Raw genomic sequence first — 18,454 nt, 5'->3', positions numbered from 1 at the left:
TACCTTCAATACCCTTTGACTCCCTTGTTAGTCAAAAATCCACCTACCTCTTCCTTAAAAAAATTCAATGGCCCTGCCTCCACCAGTCTTGAAGGGAGTTCCACAGACTCATGAACCTCAGAAAAACATTCTCCGCATCTCCATCTTAAATGTGACACTCCTTATTTTTAAACTGTGTCCCCTAGTGGTAGTCCCTTTTACAAGGGGAAACATCGCCTCAGCATCCACCGTCAAGTACCCCTAGGACCTTAGATGTTTCAATTAGATCGCCTCTCACTCTTCTAAGTTCTAACGTGAATAGCCCCAACCTGTTCAATCTTTTCTCATTACATAAAACCCCACCCCAAATATCAGTTGATTGAACCTTCTCTGAACTGCTTCTATTACAATCATATCTCTTCCTTAAATAACCAAAACTACACACACTACTCGAGATGCGGTCTCACCAATGCCCTGTACAATTGTAGCAAAACATCCCTTTTTTAAAAATATTCCATTCCCTCGCAATAAATAACTATATTCCATTTGCCTTCCTAATGACTAATGCTGTACATGCATAGTAACTTTGAGATTTATGTACAAGGGCACCAGATTCCTCTGTACCTTAGAGTTCTGCAATCTCTCCATTTAAATATACTGCTTTTCTATTCTTCCTGCCAAAATGGACAAATTCACATTTTCCCACAGTAGACGCCATCTGCCACAGTTTTGTCCACTCACTTAGCCCATTTATATTCCTTTACAGACTCATCCTCTTCACAACTTGCTTTCCTACCTATCCTTGTATCATCAACAAATTTAGCTAGTGGTATTGTCACCGGACTAGTATTCCAAAGACCCAGAGTAATGCGTGGGGGAGCTGGGTTCGAATCCCACCATGGTGAAATTTGAATTCAGTAAAAATCTGGAATTAAAAGGAGAGTTTGGAAGTACACTTCAGTTATTTAGACAATCACTAATACTGAGGTTATAAGCAAATCACAATTGTGCTGTGGTCAAATATTTCAGTTTTCATTTAGATTAGATAATAAAGAACTGCTCAAAATTTTGAATAGAAGTTCAATGAAGGAAACGAACAAACTTTGAAACATAATTTATTAAATATTTATTCTACACGTTACAATAAATGGTCACTAATGTAAGTTAAGCACCATAGACAGTATATTTGAGAAGAAACAGCACAAGATGTCAAGAGATGACCTTAGTGGACAGTATACAAGTGTTCTTTTTTGATTATTCATATGCAAATTAAATTACATTATAACTATATATAATTATATATAATAGACACATATATATATAATTATATATATAATTCCATTATAAAATCCCTGTAGTTTATATACACACAAATATGTAATTAACAATTATGCCAAGAACCTCCCTGTCATCATTTTCTAACAAGGGGAAAAATAAATCTGAGTTTGTAATATGTTTCAAGTGGTGATGTTTTAAAAGCACCTGTCCAAAGAAGTAAACTATTCATTGTATGAAAAGTACTTATACTACTACTGTAGGTACATTACCAATCACACTTTTTTGGTCAAATTTAAAACTAGTAGCTCTGTTGTTTCTCTATTTTAAAATTATGCAAGTGGCGGATACATGCAGCAGGTTTTGGAAAAAAAATAATGCCTCAATCACCTTACACTCAATATATTAACCTAAGAATGAACCCAAGAATAAAATGAAAAGTATTGAAGATGCTAGAAATCTGAAATAAAAACAGAAAATACAGGAATCACTGAGCAGGTTAGGCAACATTTCTGGAGAAAGAAAAAAGATTAGAGCGACATTTCAAGCCTTTGATCTTTTATCATGCCCAATGTTTCACGTCTATGACTTTTCATCATAACCCAACAAAGGAGGATTCATTGATCTAACACATAAACCTAACCTTTGAGAATTTTCCACAGATCTTGTCTGGCCTGCAAGCATTTACAGTATTTTCTGCTGATAATTAACTTCAAATCTTAGACTATGTTTTCTCTTTCAACAGCTGATCAACCAGCTGGTGCATACCAGCATTTTCTGTATTGATCCACAATCATTTCAAAGCCAAAGTGTAAGAACAATACAGAACCAGAATCAATGCTTTACATCAGTGTTCACTGGTCTGCATTTATTTAATGGATATATTTTCACATGGATAATCTTTAGTAAAAGGGTTAAATGGAACTACTTTTGGTCTGATTTTATCAAGAGCAAAACGCCATAGACATGGTGCATGTACCTTCCAAAGGCCAGTTGTCAGATTGGCTTCTGTTGACTACAAGTTATATTTGAATTTTAAAAAGACAGATGATTTTTAAAGAGATGAATAAAATAGTGAATGCACAACTACTTTAGGAGGATATTGAATAGTAATGCATAGGAATTTAAACATTTTCAAAAAAAAGTGCATAACAATGTTTAGTGCTACAAAATTCAGCTTTTTGATACAAAAATTTTGATTAGCAGCATGATTCTTTATATAGTACTGGTGGTAAGAATGCAAATGACTGTACAGTATTTAATTATATTTTACTTCAGAGTTCATCAAGAATGGGGGGGATAAACCAGCAAATCAAGGTATGAGAGATCTAATAGTGCGTCAATTACTTCCTCTCCCTTCCCTTCATTGTGTAACCTTACAACAATCAAGAAAGTCACCATAGACCACAAAAGGGAATACAAACCATAACAACCTCTTTATGCTGAGTCAAAAGGTATTTCCATTTTCCTTTTGATCTTGTCTTCTGTGTTGATATCTGCATAATTCCTCAGAAATTATCTACAAGCCAAACTGCATTACACAGCACTAATTAACGATTCAAAAGAAAGCATCAGACTGAAATATCAACCTCTAACACAATGTAACAATAAGTGTATTTTCACCCTTAATCCCACATCAGATTGTCAAAGTCAATGCAAATGGTGGAAGAGTCATTGTTATAGAGCTGATTGTTATTACTTTTCATCAGGCACGTTAAGCCAAATCATTGCTTATTGTTTGACATTCCTTTTTCCTATTGAATAACCAGAACCTTAGCTTGGGCAAAAGGATACTAGTGAAAAATGCAAGAAAGGAGTAAATACTAGGATGATCATCATGGTCCCTGGTTGACTGCCAGTACAAACTTCCAAAAAGCTGCGTCCCAAAAAGAAACAGATGATCTAAAGTGATTAACATGGCACAGTTTTTCACTAGACTAGCAAATTCCATTGGGAATTACAATATGGCATGGATTACATTAGTTATTTTACTCTCTTTAAAAATGCAACTGGTCCAACATCAAGATATTCTGTTTAACAAAACGATTACTAGTTTATTATTTCCAACAAGACTGAATTTAAAATCCAGGTGTCCATTTCACATCAAATTACTATAGCAATCCGCCAAACGCAGTCAATCCATATCTGCGCCAGACAGACTTGTAGCATTGAAAGATAGTCTTATTGATTGACCAACCAGCCATGGAGGGCTGGACCTAACACTGGAAACTAGATTCTTCTAACTCAGGTTTAAATAACATGCCCTTACCGGTGGTTCTGGCTGGACAAACAATGGAAAGTTTATTAGCACTTTGTACCAGTAACTGTGTGGTTTCAGTTCGTAAAGCACCCCTGTGCATAATCAGGGTCTGCCAAACTCCAAGCTCACATAAATGGGCTATATCCCAAACATTAGATCAGCAGAAACAACTGGTTATGTAGATTTTTTAGTAGCTTGGTTTGGAGACTCAAACACAGCACAGTAATGGGTTTTCTGGGTGTCAAGACATATAACTGACAAAAAGCAGTCTTTGGAATGACAAGTGAAAGTGACAATTGCTGTCAGCATGCTACTATTGATTTATCATTCTTTACAGTCCACTGCTGCACACAATTAATTATTTCTTAAACTGGTGCTAATCACTACAAGGCATTTTGATCCTCCATTTTATCACATATACTGGGGCACTGGCTTCCTAAAGCATCAATTTTTCTGTTTCCAAACGGTACAATTCTATTGTGCACTCATTCTCCACCCCTTCCTTTCACATAGTTCAGTTTCTAGTTCTGAACCAAATAATCAGGATTTGAAAATGATGAAATCTGAAACGTAACAAACCCAGATCTATAATTATTTGCCAATTTAAACATCGGCTCCATTAATTTAACAGAGCAGAGGCTATTAGAGAAGAAATTTCTCCTTTGCCAAGTTTAGACAGATGCTAGTGAGAAAAAAGGGCAGCATTACTAACGCTTTATCACATTCCTGGGATGAAGACAAAGTACTATATAGCTGCAAGCTTTCTCTTCATGAATCATCTCAAGACCACAATCCTATTCCTAGAATCCATTTAAATACATAGTTAGTGTTTCTGCAATCAGATGGAAATGGACTAAACATATAACAAAATGGAAATACAAAGTGCTCAGGAAGGAATGTGTATAAAAGTACACTGCTCTTGATATTATGGTCAGATTTTAATTTCTAAAACATGTTGCTTTCCTTTACTGGGGAAGCTGCCATTTTAGCCCTTCATCAACAGTTCGTACTTGGACTTCCCACATCAGGGACAATTTTTAATATGTTCATTCAAATCAAATCTCAATGCCTCATTCTAGATTTTTTGGTCCACTAATGGAATCGTTAACATCTACATTATCTTCCCACAAGATTTAACTTAGTTAGCTGGCAGGAAATGAAATGATCAGCATTACAAGTTTCCCAGTTGACAATTCTTCATTTGGGCTTAGGCTCAGTCAGGGTGAGTTGGTCCAATGTGAGACTGTCTTCTCATCGACAGCCGTGGGCACCTTGGACATGTGGTGGAATTGTCGTAATAACAATCTCTGCAAATAAAAAGAAACAAACAGCATTGTAAGATCCTAGTTACAGAAAGATGCACATTATTGCAAATCAAACTCAGTAGAATGCTTACAGATAACACAGGGCCTCTGATTTGCATGAAATTGCATGGGATCATAGATTATACAAAACAAACAGAAAAGGCCATTGTGGTTGTCAGGCTGATCCCAAAGCCCAAAATATACTATTTGCTTCCCTCCTACAATCTCTCAGGGCAATCTGTTCCCCACATGTGCCATTCTCTATCAAGCAGTTAACCCTAAACTCATATTTCATCTTTTCATGTAGAGTTCTTATATCCTGGATACAGAATTCATGGTTACATAAAATTGTCAGTTTAGCAGTTTCCAAGATTCCATTGAAAGAGTTTGATGAAAAGCTGTTACGAGCCTCCTTTGCTCCATTGTAAACATTCTCAATTTCTTTATTCCCTCCTCATAGCATCAACCCCTATTCCCTGGCAAATTTTGTTGCCCTGCTCCACAAAATCAGTGTCCCAATAATACAAAACTTAAGAGGACTGAAATATTGCTTTACACGTACCACTGCACATTGCATTATGTTCTATTCTTCTGACTATATACTCCAGTACACTGTTATCACTGAAACTCACTTTTATTCATGTTTCTGAAGATGTAATATCAGCTCCAGTTATCATGTTCTCTCTCCCTTTTCCTTCACCACTCTACTTTTAAAAGCACATTGACATGTTGTAACGGATGGATCCTTAATACAATAGGCTTGTATTAGTTTAAGTTGCTTTCCTTCCCTGTGTAGCATTCTACAAGATAGACAAAGAAAACACTATGCCAAAAAGGAGAAAAGGTTTTTATTTAATTCATTCAAGGGATATGGGCATTGCTGGCTAGGTCACTATTTATTGCCCATCCCTAATTGCCTTTGAGAAGGTAGTGGTGAGTTGCCTTTTTGAATCACTGCGGTTCATGTGATGTAGGCAGACCCACAGTGCTGTTAGGGAGGGAATTTCAGGATTTTGACCCAGCCACAATAAAGGAACAAAGATACATTTCCAAGTCAGGATGGTCAGTAGATTGGAGGGGAACTCTCAGGTGGTGGTGTACGTATGTATCTGCTGCCCTTTGCCCTTCTAGATGATAGTGGTTGTGGGTTTGGACGGTGCTAAGGAGCCTTGGTGAGTTTCTGAAGTGCATCTTGTAGATGGTACACACTGCTGCTACTGTGCATCAGTGGTGGAGAGAATGAATGTTTGTGGATGTGGTGCCAATCAAGCAGGCTGCTTTGTCCTGGATGATGTCAAGCTTCTTGAGTGTTGTTGGAGCTACACTTATCCAGGCAAGGGTAGATTGTGGACAGGCTTTGGGGGTCAGGAAGTGAGTTACTTACCTCAGGATTCCTAGCCTCTTACCCCTGCTCTTGTAGCCACAGTATTTATATGACTAGTCCAGTTCAGTTTCTGGTCAATGGTAACCTCCTGGGTGTTGATAGTGGTGGATTCAGCGATAGTAATGCCACTGAATGTCAAGGAGCAATGATTAGATTCTCTTGTTGGAGATGGTCATTGCCTGGCACTTGTGTGGTGTGAATGTTACTTGACACTTGTCAGACCAAGCCCAGATGTTGTCCAGGTTTTGCTGCATTTGGGCATGGACTGCTTCAGTTAGTTGTCGCGAATGCTGCTGACCATTGTGCAATCATCAGCGAATATCCCCACTTCTGACCTTATGATGGAGGGAAGGCCATCGATGAAGCAGCTGAAGATGGTTGGGCATAGGACAGTACCCTGAGGAACTCCTGTAGTGCTGTCCTGGAGCTGAGATGACTGAGCTCTAACAACCACAACCATTTCTTTTTGTGCAAGATATGACTGCAGGTTTGCTAGGGCTCCTTGATGCCACAATCGGTGAAGAAGGATGAAGAAAGAAAAGAAAATGAGAAAAGAAAAAATGCCATCCTTTTGAATAGTTGGATCCTACTGAGCTTCTATGATTATTTAATCATGACACACACTGGCACATCTGGATGGCTAGCCACAGTAAAGGTAGTGACAGCCTGAGAACAGGCTATGCATTGGTCCTCCTGCCTTCTGGCATTAGTTCAATCAGGTTTTAAAAAACGGGTTGAATAAACTTTTAAAAAAAGAAAATGTATCTGAATAACCCTGTAAGTTTCAGGCTCTGAAGATAACAGGATTAGTTACATTAAGAAGTCACATTCAATAACAGCGGAATACGCCCCCAAGAAAGTTACAAATTCAGAATCTTAATTCATCCATTTTAGAACATACCAAATTCTTTGTATGTCTTTAAAGATTCCAGAATTCTTACATCCACTGTTCTTCTTGGGACTCTATTTCACAGGTTGATTACTGAAGGAATAATTTCTTGAATGTCCATTTTACTAATTTAGACATATCTCTTGACTTACTCTTGCTATTTAACACAATAATATTTTGGATTTAACATTTTCATTATTGTAACATTTTTACATGCCTAAGATCACCACTCAAAGACATCTCGTTTTCAGGCTGACACACCCTAGTTCCTTCAGTCTTTTCTCATAACTCAGTCCTTTGACTATGGATCAGCGTTGAGACACGTTTCTGCATTGTCTTCAGTGCTTGAATATCTCACTCATCTTAGCAACCAGAACTCGACACTGTACTGAAGGTACAATCTAAGCAAAACCCTTCAGTCACAACTTTCTGCGTTTTACTGAAAGGCAACTTAACATTCCATTGACTTTGATTATTGCTGCCCTACATTGGTTGGACCTGTTGACCACTGAGAATACCAAGATTCATTGATCTCTTTTGGCGTCATACTTAGCTATTTCAATACCATTCATGTAGTATGTGTCGTATTCAATATTTCTTGTGTGTGCAGTATTATTTTTCTACATTAAACATCATGTTATTTTTCTCTAATGCAGAAGCAATATGCTGCAGATGCTGGAAATTGGAACTAAAAACAAAAAATGCTGGAAGCACTCTGCAGGTCAGGCAGCATCTCTGTAGAGAATGTGTATTAATGGCCGGAATTTTCCAGCACCTCCCCTCCTTGGATCCATTTAGGTTTCATTTGAACTTGATGGCTTTAAGCATTATAAGATGCAAAAGTCAGCAGTATATTTTTTAGAAAGTTTCATGTCCTCAACTGAACTTTTGTTGCATAACCTACTCCAATCCAGTTGTTATAGTTGTTTCCTTATTTCTTTCTTGCAGGTTGTAATACTGGTAGCAGCCTTCAATCAGATCACAGGTTGGCAACATGAGCACACAGGTTGGCAACATGAGCACACAGGTTGGCAACATGAGCACACAGGTTGGCAACATGAGCACACAGGTTGGCAACATGAGCACACAGGTTGGCAACATGAGCACACAGGTTGGCAACATGAGCACACAGGTTGGCAACATGAGCACACAGGTTGGCAACATGAGCACACAGGTTGGCAACATGAGCACACAGGTTGGCAACATGAGCACACAGGTTGGCAACATGAGCACACAGGTTGGCAACATGAGCACACAGGTTGGCAACATGAGCACACAGGTTGGCAACATGAGCACACAGGTTGGCAACATGAGCACACAGGTTGGCAACATGAGCACACAGGTTGGCAACATGAGCACACAGGTTGGCAACATGAGCACACAGGTTGGCAACATGAGCACACAGGTTGGCAACATGAGCACACAGGTTGGCAACATGAGCACACAGGTTGGCAACATGAGCACACAGGTTGGCAACATGAGCACACAGGTTGGCAACATGAGCACACAGGTTGGCAACATGAGCACACAGGTTGGCAACATGAGCACACAGGTTGGCAACATGAGCACACAGGTTGGCAACATGAGCACACAGGTTGGCAACATGAGCACACAGGTTGGCAACATGAGCACACAGGTTGGCAACATGAGCACACAGTCGTCAATACACTTCTCATTTAAAAGAAAATGAAGTACTCATCCTGTATAACCTCATCCTAATATGAACTCCTTAATGCATATATTGGAAGCCACTCATTTATCATGAGTCAAGGTTTAAATTTAAGAGTCTGGAATTGACACCTACAGTGTAATTGGTCCTGAACATCTACATCAACCAGGAAGTGAAACAAACATTAGCTTAAGTTCTATATACTAACCTGTGGAATACAGCTGAACAATCCTGGCACACTGATGTATGGCTGTCAAATGGAAAGAGCACATCTCCCTCTTTGCACAACTCGCAGACAAAACCTTTAGCTTGACATCGCTAAAAAGCAAGCCACAGAATCAAAGATAGATTTTGGTCCAATTAATAATTTTAAAATACAGCTTAATACAATCATTAGGTTAATGAATTTGCAGCATTATTGTAACATTTTATTTTATACATTTGATGCTTTTGATTAGAGATTGAAAACTTTGCTACAGATACATAAAGTGGAATACTACTCAGTAGAACATTGTCAATAAACTTTGTTTAGCACATGAAAGTATTAATTGATGAGAAAATTATGACAAAATATATAGGGGGAAATTAAGAACTCAAAAGTTGCAAACACAATGCAGAAAACTTTTAAACAATACTAATGGATAATGATTGGTCTGATTATTGGGCTCTGTAGGAGGCAGAGTTTAAAAATAAGGGCTCTCGCATTTAAGATAGAGGTGAGGAGAAATTTCTTCTCATACTACTGAGTGGTTTGCTATTTCAGAGGACAGTTGACAGTCAAACACATTGCTGTGTGTCTGAAGCCACACATTGGCCAGACAGGATAATAACATGTGAATGAAATGGGTTTTTATGACATTCTGATAGCTTCATGATCACCATTCCCGAGACTAACTTTTTATTCCAGATTTATTAATTAATTGAATTTAAGTTCCACCAGTCGCCATGATGGGGTTTGAACATGTGGCTCCGGAGCATTAGTCCAGGTCTCTGGATCTTTAGCTCAGTAACATAACCACTATGCCAAATCCCAACTAACTCAATTGCTGAAAATGTAAAATTAAGCCCAAGAGTGCAATGTAGAAAACCAGCTATTTAACCAATATTTCAGATGTCAGATATCAGAAATCTTTCTCCAATGATGATGATGTCTGGTCTGCTGAGTATTTCCATTACTTTATGTTTACACGCCTAATTGGTAAAACATTTAATCAAAATATTTCATTGTTCTACTGAACGGAAATTGAGGTATGGAATGCAAGGTCCGAGATTTCTGATGCATATTATTGCTCTTAAGGAACACGATTAACGTTTAAGTGAATTAGGTGACAGGGAAACTGTACAAAGTTTGGATATAGCTATTTCTTTTTCTGAAAAATAGGACACAAAAACATCACTCTGAGAAACAGTACTGTAATTCTCTTTACAGAATACAATAAACATGCAATATTTTTCTATTGGGGGACAAAGGTTGAGCGGTGCGTTTCCTGAACCTAAAAATCTCTCCTTTTGAAGACTGATGTAACCTTAAAGGATTCTTTAACAGTAAAAGTCTGACTGTACCTCACAGTCCAGTTTGATATGCTTTGCAAAGGTGGTGTGGATTTCAGTTAAAGTGCAGCTCAGGCGCCCAGTGGCAATGTCAATTAAATCCTGTAAAGAATACATGTCATCGTTTTCCACAAAGTGCTGTCGATCCTGTAACTGTAAATGCAAATATTTAGACAAACACTGAAAATTTCTTCCATAAAAGCTGGATATAATGCATTTTCTTCTTACAATTTCAAAGTAGCCAATTTGGACCAAAATGTTGATTTTGTTTTTCCATTTGAATCAATATTACAGCATACAACATCACTCATGGACATGGCTCTAATGACAGAACAAACTAACCTGTAACAGCAGCCTTGCCTCCATTGCCTCCTTACAGGTGATAAAATAGGGTTTCATTAACAGGATGTCTTGTCGGAGTTTCTGCAGGCAGAAACCAAAGGCAATACACGTAACTAAACAAATAATTTTTACATGCACTACGCTCCTTCAGGACAGGTCACTAAAATTTTGAAGAAGATTATTTCTATCATGCTGTTCTTGTTTAAAGAAAAACTAACTTAGAGGACAATGGAACATTTCATCAAGAACAATCTCTACTCAGTTTAACATTTCAGCATAAAATACTCTGCTAAATGTCCAGGACAGAAGGCCCAAACAGGCAAAATTCTCAATCTTTCAAAACTCAAGGGAAAGGATAGGGCTGAAGCTGCTTTTTGTGATATGCCATATATTCTGGATTAAAAATAAAACTCTCCAGGTCAGATTCTGCAGCCATTCTGAAAATTATAACAAAGGAAGATTAACTTTTACATTTTGTGAAAAGTCTTCAAGGACAGCGTTGAAACAAAAGGGACAATATTCATTTATCAGTAAGTACAGATTATTTATTTGTTTTATAACTAGAATCATAGAATGATTTAAGCACAGCTGGAGGATACTCAGGTCATGGTGCCCGGATTTGCTCTTTGGTAGGGCTATCCAACGAACCCCACTCTACTATTCTTCCCCATAGCCTTGTGAATTTTTCACTTTCAATATTTATCCAATTTTCTTTTGAATGTTATTTTTGAAACAGCTTCCATTATTCTTTCAGGCAGTACATTCATGACCACAAAAACTTGCTGTGTAAAAAAAGATTCCTCACGGTACCTCTGGTTCTTTTGCCAAAAACCTTAAATCTGTGTCTTCTGGTTACAGACCCTTATGCAACTGGAAACAGCTTCTCCTTTGCTCCAAAGCCATTCATGATTTTGAACAACTCTATCAAATATCCTCTTAACACTCTTTGCTCTAAGAGCAACCCCAGCTTCTCCAGCCTCTCCACATAACCGAAATCCCTCAGCCCTGATACTACTCCAGTAAATCTCTTCTGCACTCTATCCAAGGCATTGACAACTTTCTTGACGATAGGACTTTGTTTCTTGAAGGTAAGTGACCATTAATATTGAACCTAATATTCCAGCCGAGGCCGAATCAGTGTTTACTAAAAGGCTTAACATAACTTCCTTGTTTCCATACTTTATTCCTTTATTAATAAAGGCGAGGATCCCGTAAGATTTTTTAAACAGCTTCCTTGCCCGCTTAAAAGATTTGCATACATACACCTGAGGTCTGCTCCTGTAACCCCATTAAAATTGTATCATTTAGTACAAATTGCTTCTCTTCGTTCTTCCAAACAAAATGTATCACTTCACACTTGTGAAATTTCATTTGCCATGCGTCTGCTCATTTCATCAGGCTGTCTTTGCCCTCCTGATGCATTATTATCCTCCTCATTGTTTACTACATTTGAGTTTTTTCACCTGCAAACTTTGAAATTTTATATCAATACCCAAGCCCAGATCATTATTATATATCAAAAAAGCAGCGGTCCTCATATCGACCCCTGAATATTGACATAAAAGTGTAATGTTTTAAATAGTGTGTCAAATCACTGATTTGTAATTACAGGGTCTGTACAGTTCTTCCTAATATTTACATTATTTTCTAGTTAATGCCTTTAATAACTTGCACTTCTGACTGAATTTAATCAACACAAAGCAGGCTTATTTGTTGTACATTTTCAGTTGTAGAGCATACACTGGATCTAGGCATACCCGAATTTCCACCAATTCCTCCACATAGTTGAAGAGAAGCGGATTAATTGCTCTGAGTTTCAGTACCGGCCGGGAAATCATCAGTGTAAGGTACCTCATACTATAACGGCACACCTAATGTCAAGTAACAAGGAAAGAAAAAAAAAATCAGGCAAAGACCCAAGTAGCACAACCTCAAATAGCATCTGCAAGTGTTAAGTCTCCTAACTATAGAAGCCTCAAGTTTAAACGTATTCACATCCTCTGCCAAGTAATGCATCAAAACATCCCACACTGGTACCATTTTCAGACAGTTTGCAAAACATAGTCTAAGATACCTTGTGGTCTTAATCCTACCAAGATGGATTTAAGATCTGTCTAGTTTAAAATCAAAGATGGTGGGCTGGATTTTCATCCCTCCGTTCAAGTCAGAATGGAGGAGGGCTGGCAAAAGATATAGTGGATGGGACCCGATTGTGGGATTCCTGCCCCTATTCCCATTGTTGGCAATTTTAGCAGTGCAGGGTTAGGGTGCGTGTTGTGAGACCACACACAGCACTCCCAGCATTGCTGGCTGCATTGTGGGGAGGGCATTTCAGGCCACCTGTGATTTTGATGATGTGGACCAGCTTCTAAAAGTAGTATGGTTCACAGAGGAGTTACAAACCACGAGGGAAGCCCTGTTCCGGAATTGGGAACCTTTTGACAAAGATGTTGCCAACTTCAAACGTCATAATGAAATGCTAAATGATAAGTTAAATGCTTTTAATGAAGCAATTGATGATAGGGATTTGTTCTTTAAAGGTAACTGAACATTAAATTGACCAGTATTGTGAAAGTGGCAAAAACTTAAGATGCATCAGAACACATTATCCACTGGATAAAGTGCTCTTATTCATTGAAGAATATTGGCAATCTGTCAATTGTCCCCTGTGATTTAATCTTTTCATGGAAAGACAGCTCCGACATCTGTTTCCCTGCTTCAAAGTTTGAACAGATAGTTGAGCTCTTTCTATGACTTAAAAGTCTTTATCTATTCAGCTCTGGAAGTTTTGTTGACACAGTTGTGCAATGGAATCTCATCATGAATGCATGACTGAATTCTAAATTCCATTAATGGATTCAGCTCAGCAGGAGTTAAGAGCTGTCAAGGGGACTGAGAATTTGTCTTGACAGCTTTATGACCCTTTAATACGATTTTTAAAAAATGGAATTTGAATGAGGATGTTTATTTTGAGAGTTTTATAAGCATCTCAATGAATTCCTAATGTTATTACAGGTTCAAGATTTGTGTGCATAGTGGATACTGAGGTGGGGGGGAAAAGAGGAGGAGGGAGAGGTGACGATGCTAAGGCAGTGGGCCGATGGAGGGTTGGGGGGGGGTGAAGGTTTATGGGCGCTGAGGTGGCGGGGAGAGAGGACTGATACGATGGGGGTCGATACGGGGCAGTAAGGGGGGTTGAAGGTTGATACGGTGGAGGGGGGGCGGTGGTGGTGAAGGTTGATATGGGGGGGCTTTCAGAGGCCGTGACAACGACGTTAGCCCAGACAGCAGCCAGGATCGCGAAGCAGGAAAATAGTCTGACTCAATTTCTGTCTTGAAAATTAAAATTGAGCCCTATATTTTTTATATTTATTTGTGGAAATATGTGAACTTGTAGTATTATGCAAAGTCTAAATGTCTCCCTTACATACTGAAGATAATAGCTCTTTTGTTTTAGGGAAATGTACATCATGACTAAGTTGCTTTTGTCACTTTAAACATCTGCGCCTTATCAGGGTAGATGAGGAAACAAGCACTACAGCTGATTATTGGAGATTGCCAATCCAGCAATGGAGAGGATCATCATTTATTAAATCAAGTATGTTGTTGTATAGACACAAGCATGTTGATGACTAAAAATTCCTGAATCACTGATTTTATTTCCTGCTTTTTTCTATGTGGGAAGGTTACCATTATGGTATCTTCCTTTGCTCCAGTCCTGACTTCATAACAAAGAGGGAGTATAGCTGTTGCCTATCAAGGTTGCTTCAATGAACCTTTGTTTCACCAGACTGAAAACAAACATGAAGCCAACACAACAACTTGTATTTACCTTTCACATTTAACGTAATAAGACATCCTAAGACATGTCACTGAGGCATTATACAACAAAATAAGACAACAAGCCACAACAGGAGACATGAGGACAGATGACCAAAAGCTTGATCAAAGAGGTAGGTTTTAAAGTGTTCTAAAGGAGGAAAGTAAGGTAAAGAGGTGGAGAGATGTAGGGAGGGAACACCAGAGCTTAGGGCCTTGGCTGCTGAAGGCATGGTTAACGGCGGAGCGATTAAAATTGGGGGATGCTTAAGAGTCTGGAATTAGAGGAATGCAGATGTCTTAAAAGGGTCTTAGAGCTGGAGGAGATTAGAGAGATAGGGATGGGGCAGGCCATGGGGGTGGGATTTGAAAACAATGAGAATTTTAGATTGAGGTACTATTTAACCAGGAGCTAGTGTTAAGTCAGTGAGCATAGGGGTGATGAGTAACAGCATTTGGCAACAGTTAGGACATGGGAAACAGTTTTGGATGACAAGTTTATAGGGTAGAACATGGGAAGCCAGCCATGAGTGCATTAGAATAGTCAAGTCCAGAGGCAGCAAAAGCATAGATGATGGTTTCATCAACAGAAGAGCTGAAACAGAGGCAGAGATGTTATGGAGGTGGTAGCATAGTGGGCTACCAGTGACCAGAAACCAAACTGGACCAGACTTTTAAATACTGTGGCTAAAAGAGCAGGTCATAGGCTGGGAATTCTGTACCAAGTAACTCAGCTCCTGACTCCCCAAAGCCTGTCCACCATCCACAAAGTACAAGTCAGGAGTGTGATGGAGTACACTCCACTTGCCTGGATAGGTGCAGCTCCAACAACTCAAGAAGCTTGGCACCATCTAGGACAAAGCAGTCCTCTTGATTGGCACCCCAGCCACCACAATAAACATGTACTCACTCCACCAACACACAGTACACACTGCTGTCACTATCTACAAGATGCACTGCAGCAACTCACCAAGACTTCTTTGACAGCACCTTCCAAACCCACGACCTCTACCAGCTAGAAGGACAAGGGCAGCAGGTGCATGGGAACACCATCACCTGCAAGTTCCCCTCCAAGCCACCCACCATCCTGACTTGGAACTATATTGCTGTTCTTTCACTGTTGCTGGATCAAAATACTTAACACCCTCTGAAACAACGCTGTGGGTGCTCCAACAACACATGGACTGCAGCGGGTCAAGAAGGCAGCTCACCATCACCTTCTCAGTAACAATTAGGGATGGGCAATAAATGCTGGCATAGCCAGCAAGGCCCACATCCCTTGAACAAATACAAAAAAGGTAGAAGAGGCAGCCTTAGTGATGGTGCAGATATGTGGTTGAATGATAATTTCAGGCTCATATGGAAAGTGATCTGCAGCCAGTTAAAAACACAATAGTTACATTCACTTTGTTTTGTATACATAAAGAAACTGTGGAAATGTGATTACGTGCAATTTAAGGCATGCAAGTTTCCATGAACCAGGCTAAGCTCTGTAAACAAACTCATCATGTTAATTATTTTAATCATCTGTTATAGTTTGACCTCATTGATAATATACTGTGTATTTCTTCAAAAACAAAAAACTGTTTGTATACTGAATCATTCATTGTTTCATTTCATATTTTCCCCAAAATTTCAACAAGTTGCATGGTGAGTAAAAGGAGTAAACCTAAAACTATGCACGTGGATTAAGGATTAAGTGCCACAAAGGGCAAGTTACAAGAATTTTTTTTTGACTTGGAATAGCAATTCTGGGTAGGGCCAATATAATTTTCTGAATCCCACTTGACTACTTTCCGGTTTCTATCCACATAGCTGTTACCATATTGTTCTCCCTCCCAAACAGGAATAATATTTCTTCTTCCCGTCCATGACACTCACTTTATGGGTTTCAAAGTCCCAATTGTGTATGACACGTGCAGGGATGACCGCTACATCATTCCAATGGCAGCTGCTGCAGTAATATCGCCCTGTGTAGTCACACATACGCGCTTCACTAGGCACACCACCTGAAGTGTAAAATAAAAATCAAGGTGAAACAAGCACAAGTGGTGCTTTAAAGGCAGAAGACTTTTTAAAAAAAAAATCTGATTTTACGATAATGAAGCTAGTCATGAAACATCATCCCACCCTCCTGACTGGAGAAATCCTATGCATCTTCAGTCAGTTACACCACAGTCAAGAGAATTTTTGCACTACGTTTCTGGACTATATGAACACATTTATGTTTCAGAATTTCACATTGGTATGGCAGTATGTTTTATGTTTGCATCATTACTCTTGTAAATGCCATAATAAGTATGTTGACATCACTAACTATCAGTATAGTAGCCTGTGATGCAGGACCACAGTGGCTGTGTTGGAGAGAGAGAGAGAAGGGCAGGGTTGCACAGGACCTAAGCTTCTTGTTTGCAGCAACACTAAAGTCTGCATTTCTACAGCAAATGAAGTGCTTCTGTCTTCTTGCTTCTCCCAGAAAAGGACAGAATGGACTAGGACGATAGCAGGTGGAACTTTATGTGAAATACGGTGTAAGCATTTGAGGCCAGAATAGTGAAATCCAGAAGACAACAATTCAGTGGGGTGAACACTCATTTTAGGTCAACTTTTGCCAGAATGGCTGGGTCTTTGGACACAATCAGAAAATGTGACTATCCCTACCATCACCTCCCAAAGAATCTTTATCGAATCAATGTGTCCTCATGGATCTGCACTAGACTGGTGACCAAAAGTCTTGTCATATAATGAACGGTGTAGGGTATACTTTACAGAACAGGAAAGTTGACCCGTTATGAATGGACTTTTGTTATTGCATTCCGAGAATTAGTACGATCACTGTATATTTTTGCTTAAAAAGCTACTTATAAATAAATCTGGTGATTCGCTTTAGTTTTTGTTTGACAGTATGGTATTTAACCTCTTCATAATAGACAGGAGAAGGTGATGGATGTTGATGTGCTCTCCAATGCATTGTAATGTAATTACCACCACCAAACTGCCTGCCACAGATGCATCTATCCATGACAGTATCAGACAAAGCACTGTCTTCACATTGAGGATACCCTACTACCATGATAAAATGAATAGATTTCAAACAGATCTCGCAAATCAAACTAGGCAGCCATGAAGTGTACTCAACCACAATCTAACCTCATGGCCTGGCATATCCCCCACTTTACCATTACTCTAAGCCAGGGGAACAACACTGGTTCAACAAAGAGTGCAGGAGGGCCTGCCAGGAGCAGCACCAGGCATAGCTAAAAACGAGGTGTCAACCTGGTGAGGCTACAACACAGAACTCCTTGAGTGCCAAACAGCATAAGCAGCAAGCAATACACAAAGCTAAGCGATTCCACAACCAACAGATCAGATCTAAGTTCTGCAGTTCTGCCACATCCAGTCATGAATAGTGGTGACAATTAAACAACTGACTGGAGGAGGAGGCTCCACAAATATCCTCATCCTCAATGATGGGGAGCCCAGCATGTCAGTGCAAATGATGATGCTGAAGCATTTGCAACAATCTTCAGCCCGAGGTATTAAGTGGATGATCCATCTTGGCCTCCTACGGAGGTCCCCAGCATTACAGATGCCAGTCAGCCAATTCGATTCACTCCACTCGAAATCAAGAAACAGCTGAAGACACTGGATACAGCAAAGGGTATGGGCCCTGACAATATTCCAGCAATAGTACTGAAGACTTGTGCTCCAGAACTTGCTGCATCCCTAGTCAAGCTGTTTCACTACAGCTACAGCACTGGCATCTACCCAGCAATGTGGAAAATTGCCCAGGTATGTCCTGTACAGAAAAGGAGGACAAATCCAACACGGCCAATTATCGTCCCATCAGTTTACTTGTGGCCACCAGTAAAGTGATGGAAGGTGTCATCAACAGTGCTATCAAGTGGCACTTGCTTAGCAATAACCTGCTCAATGACGCTCAGTTTGGGTTACGCCAGGATCACTCAGCTACTGACCTCAT

General features: G+C 39.3%; 1 protein-coding gene across 3 annotated transcripts in view; it reads right to left on the bottom strand.

The window, feature by feature from the left end:
* Window positions 1–1,078: 1,078 nt before the first annotated feature.
* The window catches only part of def8 (differentially expressed in FDCP 8 homolog), a 61,444-nt gene continuing 44,068 nt past the window's right edge, over window positions 1,079–18,454 (bottom strand). For all 3 annotated transcript variants that reach the window (XM_041192211.1, XM_041192213.1, XM_041192214.1), the window contains 6 exons: window positions 16,354–16,481; window positions 12,411–12,524; window positions 10,654–10,734; window positions 10,324–10,464; window positions 8,969–9,078; window positions 1,079–4,821 (listed from right to left, as the gene is read on the bottom strand). In XM_041192211.1, the coding sequence (XP_041048145.1) occupies window positions 4,728–4,821; window positions 8,969–9,078; window positions 10,324–10,464; window positions 10,654–10,734; window positions 12,411–12,524; window positions 16,354–16,481 (668 nt within the window). In that variant the 3' untranslated portion in view covers window positions 1,079–4,727. The remainder of the gene's footprint in view (window positions 4,822–8,968; window positions 9,079–10,323; window positions 10,465–10,653; window positions 10,735–12,410; window positions 12,525–16,353; window positions 16,482–18,454) is intronic.

The sequence above is a fragment of the Carcharodon carcharias genome, chromosome 7 (assembly GCF_017639515.1).
Source record: "Carcharodon carcharias isolate sCarCar2 chromosome 7, sCarCar2.pri, whole genome shotgun sequence".
In the NCBI taxonomy this organism is placed as follows: Eukaryota; Metazoa; Chordata; class Chondrichthyes; order Lamniformes; family Lamnidae; genus Carcharodon; species Carcharodon carcharias.
The sequence above is the reverse complement of the archived record's forward strand: the minus strand, read 5'-3'. Positions and strand labels throughout refer to the sequence as shown.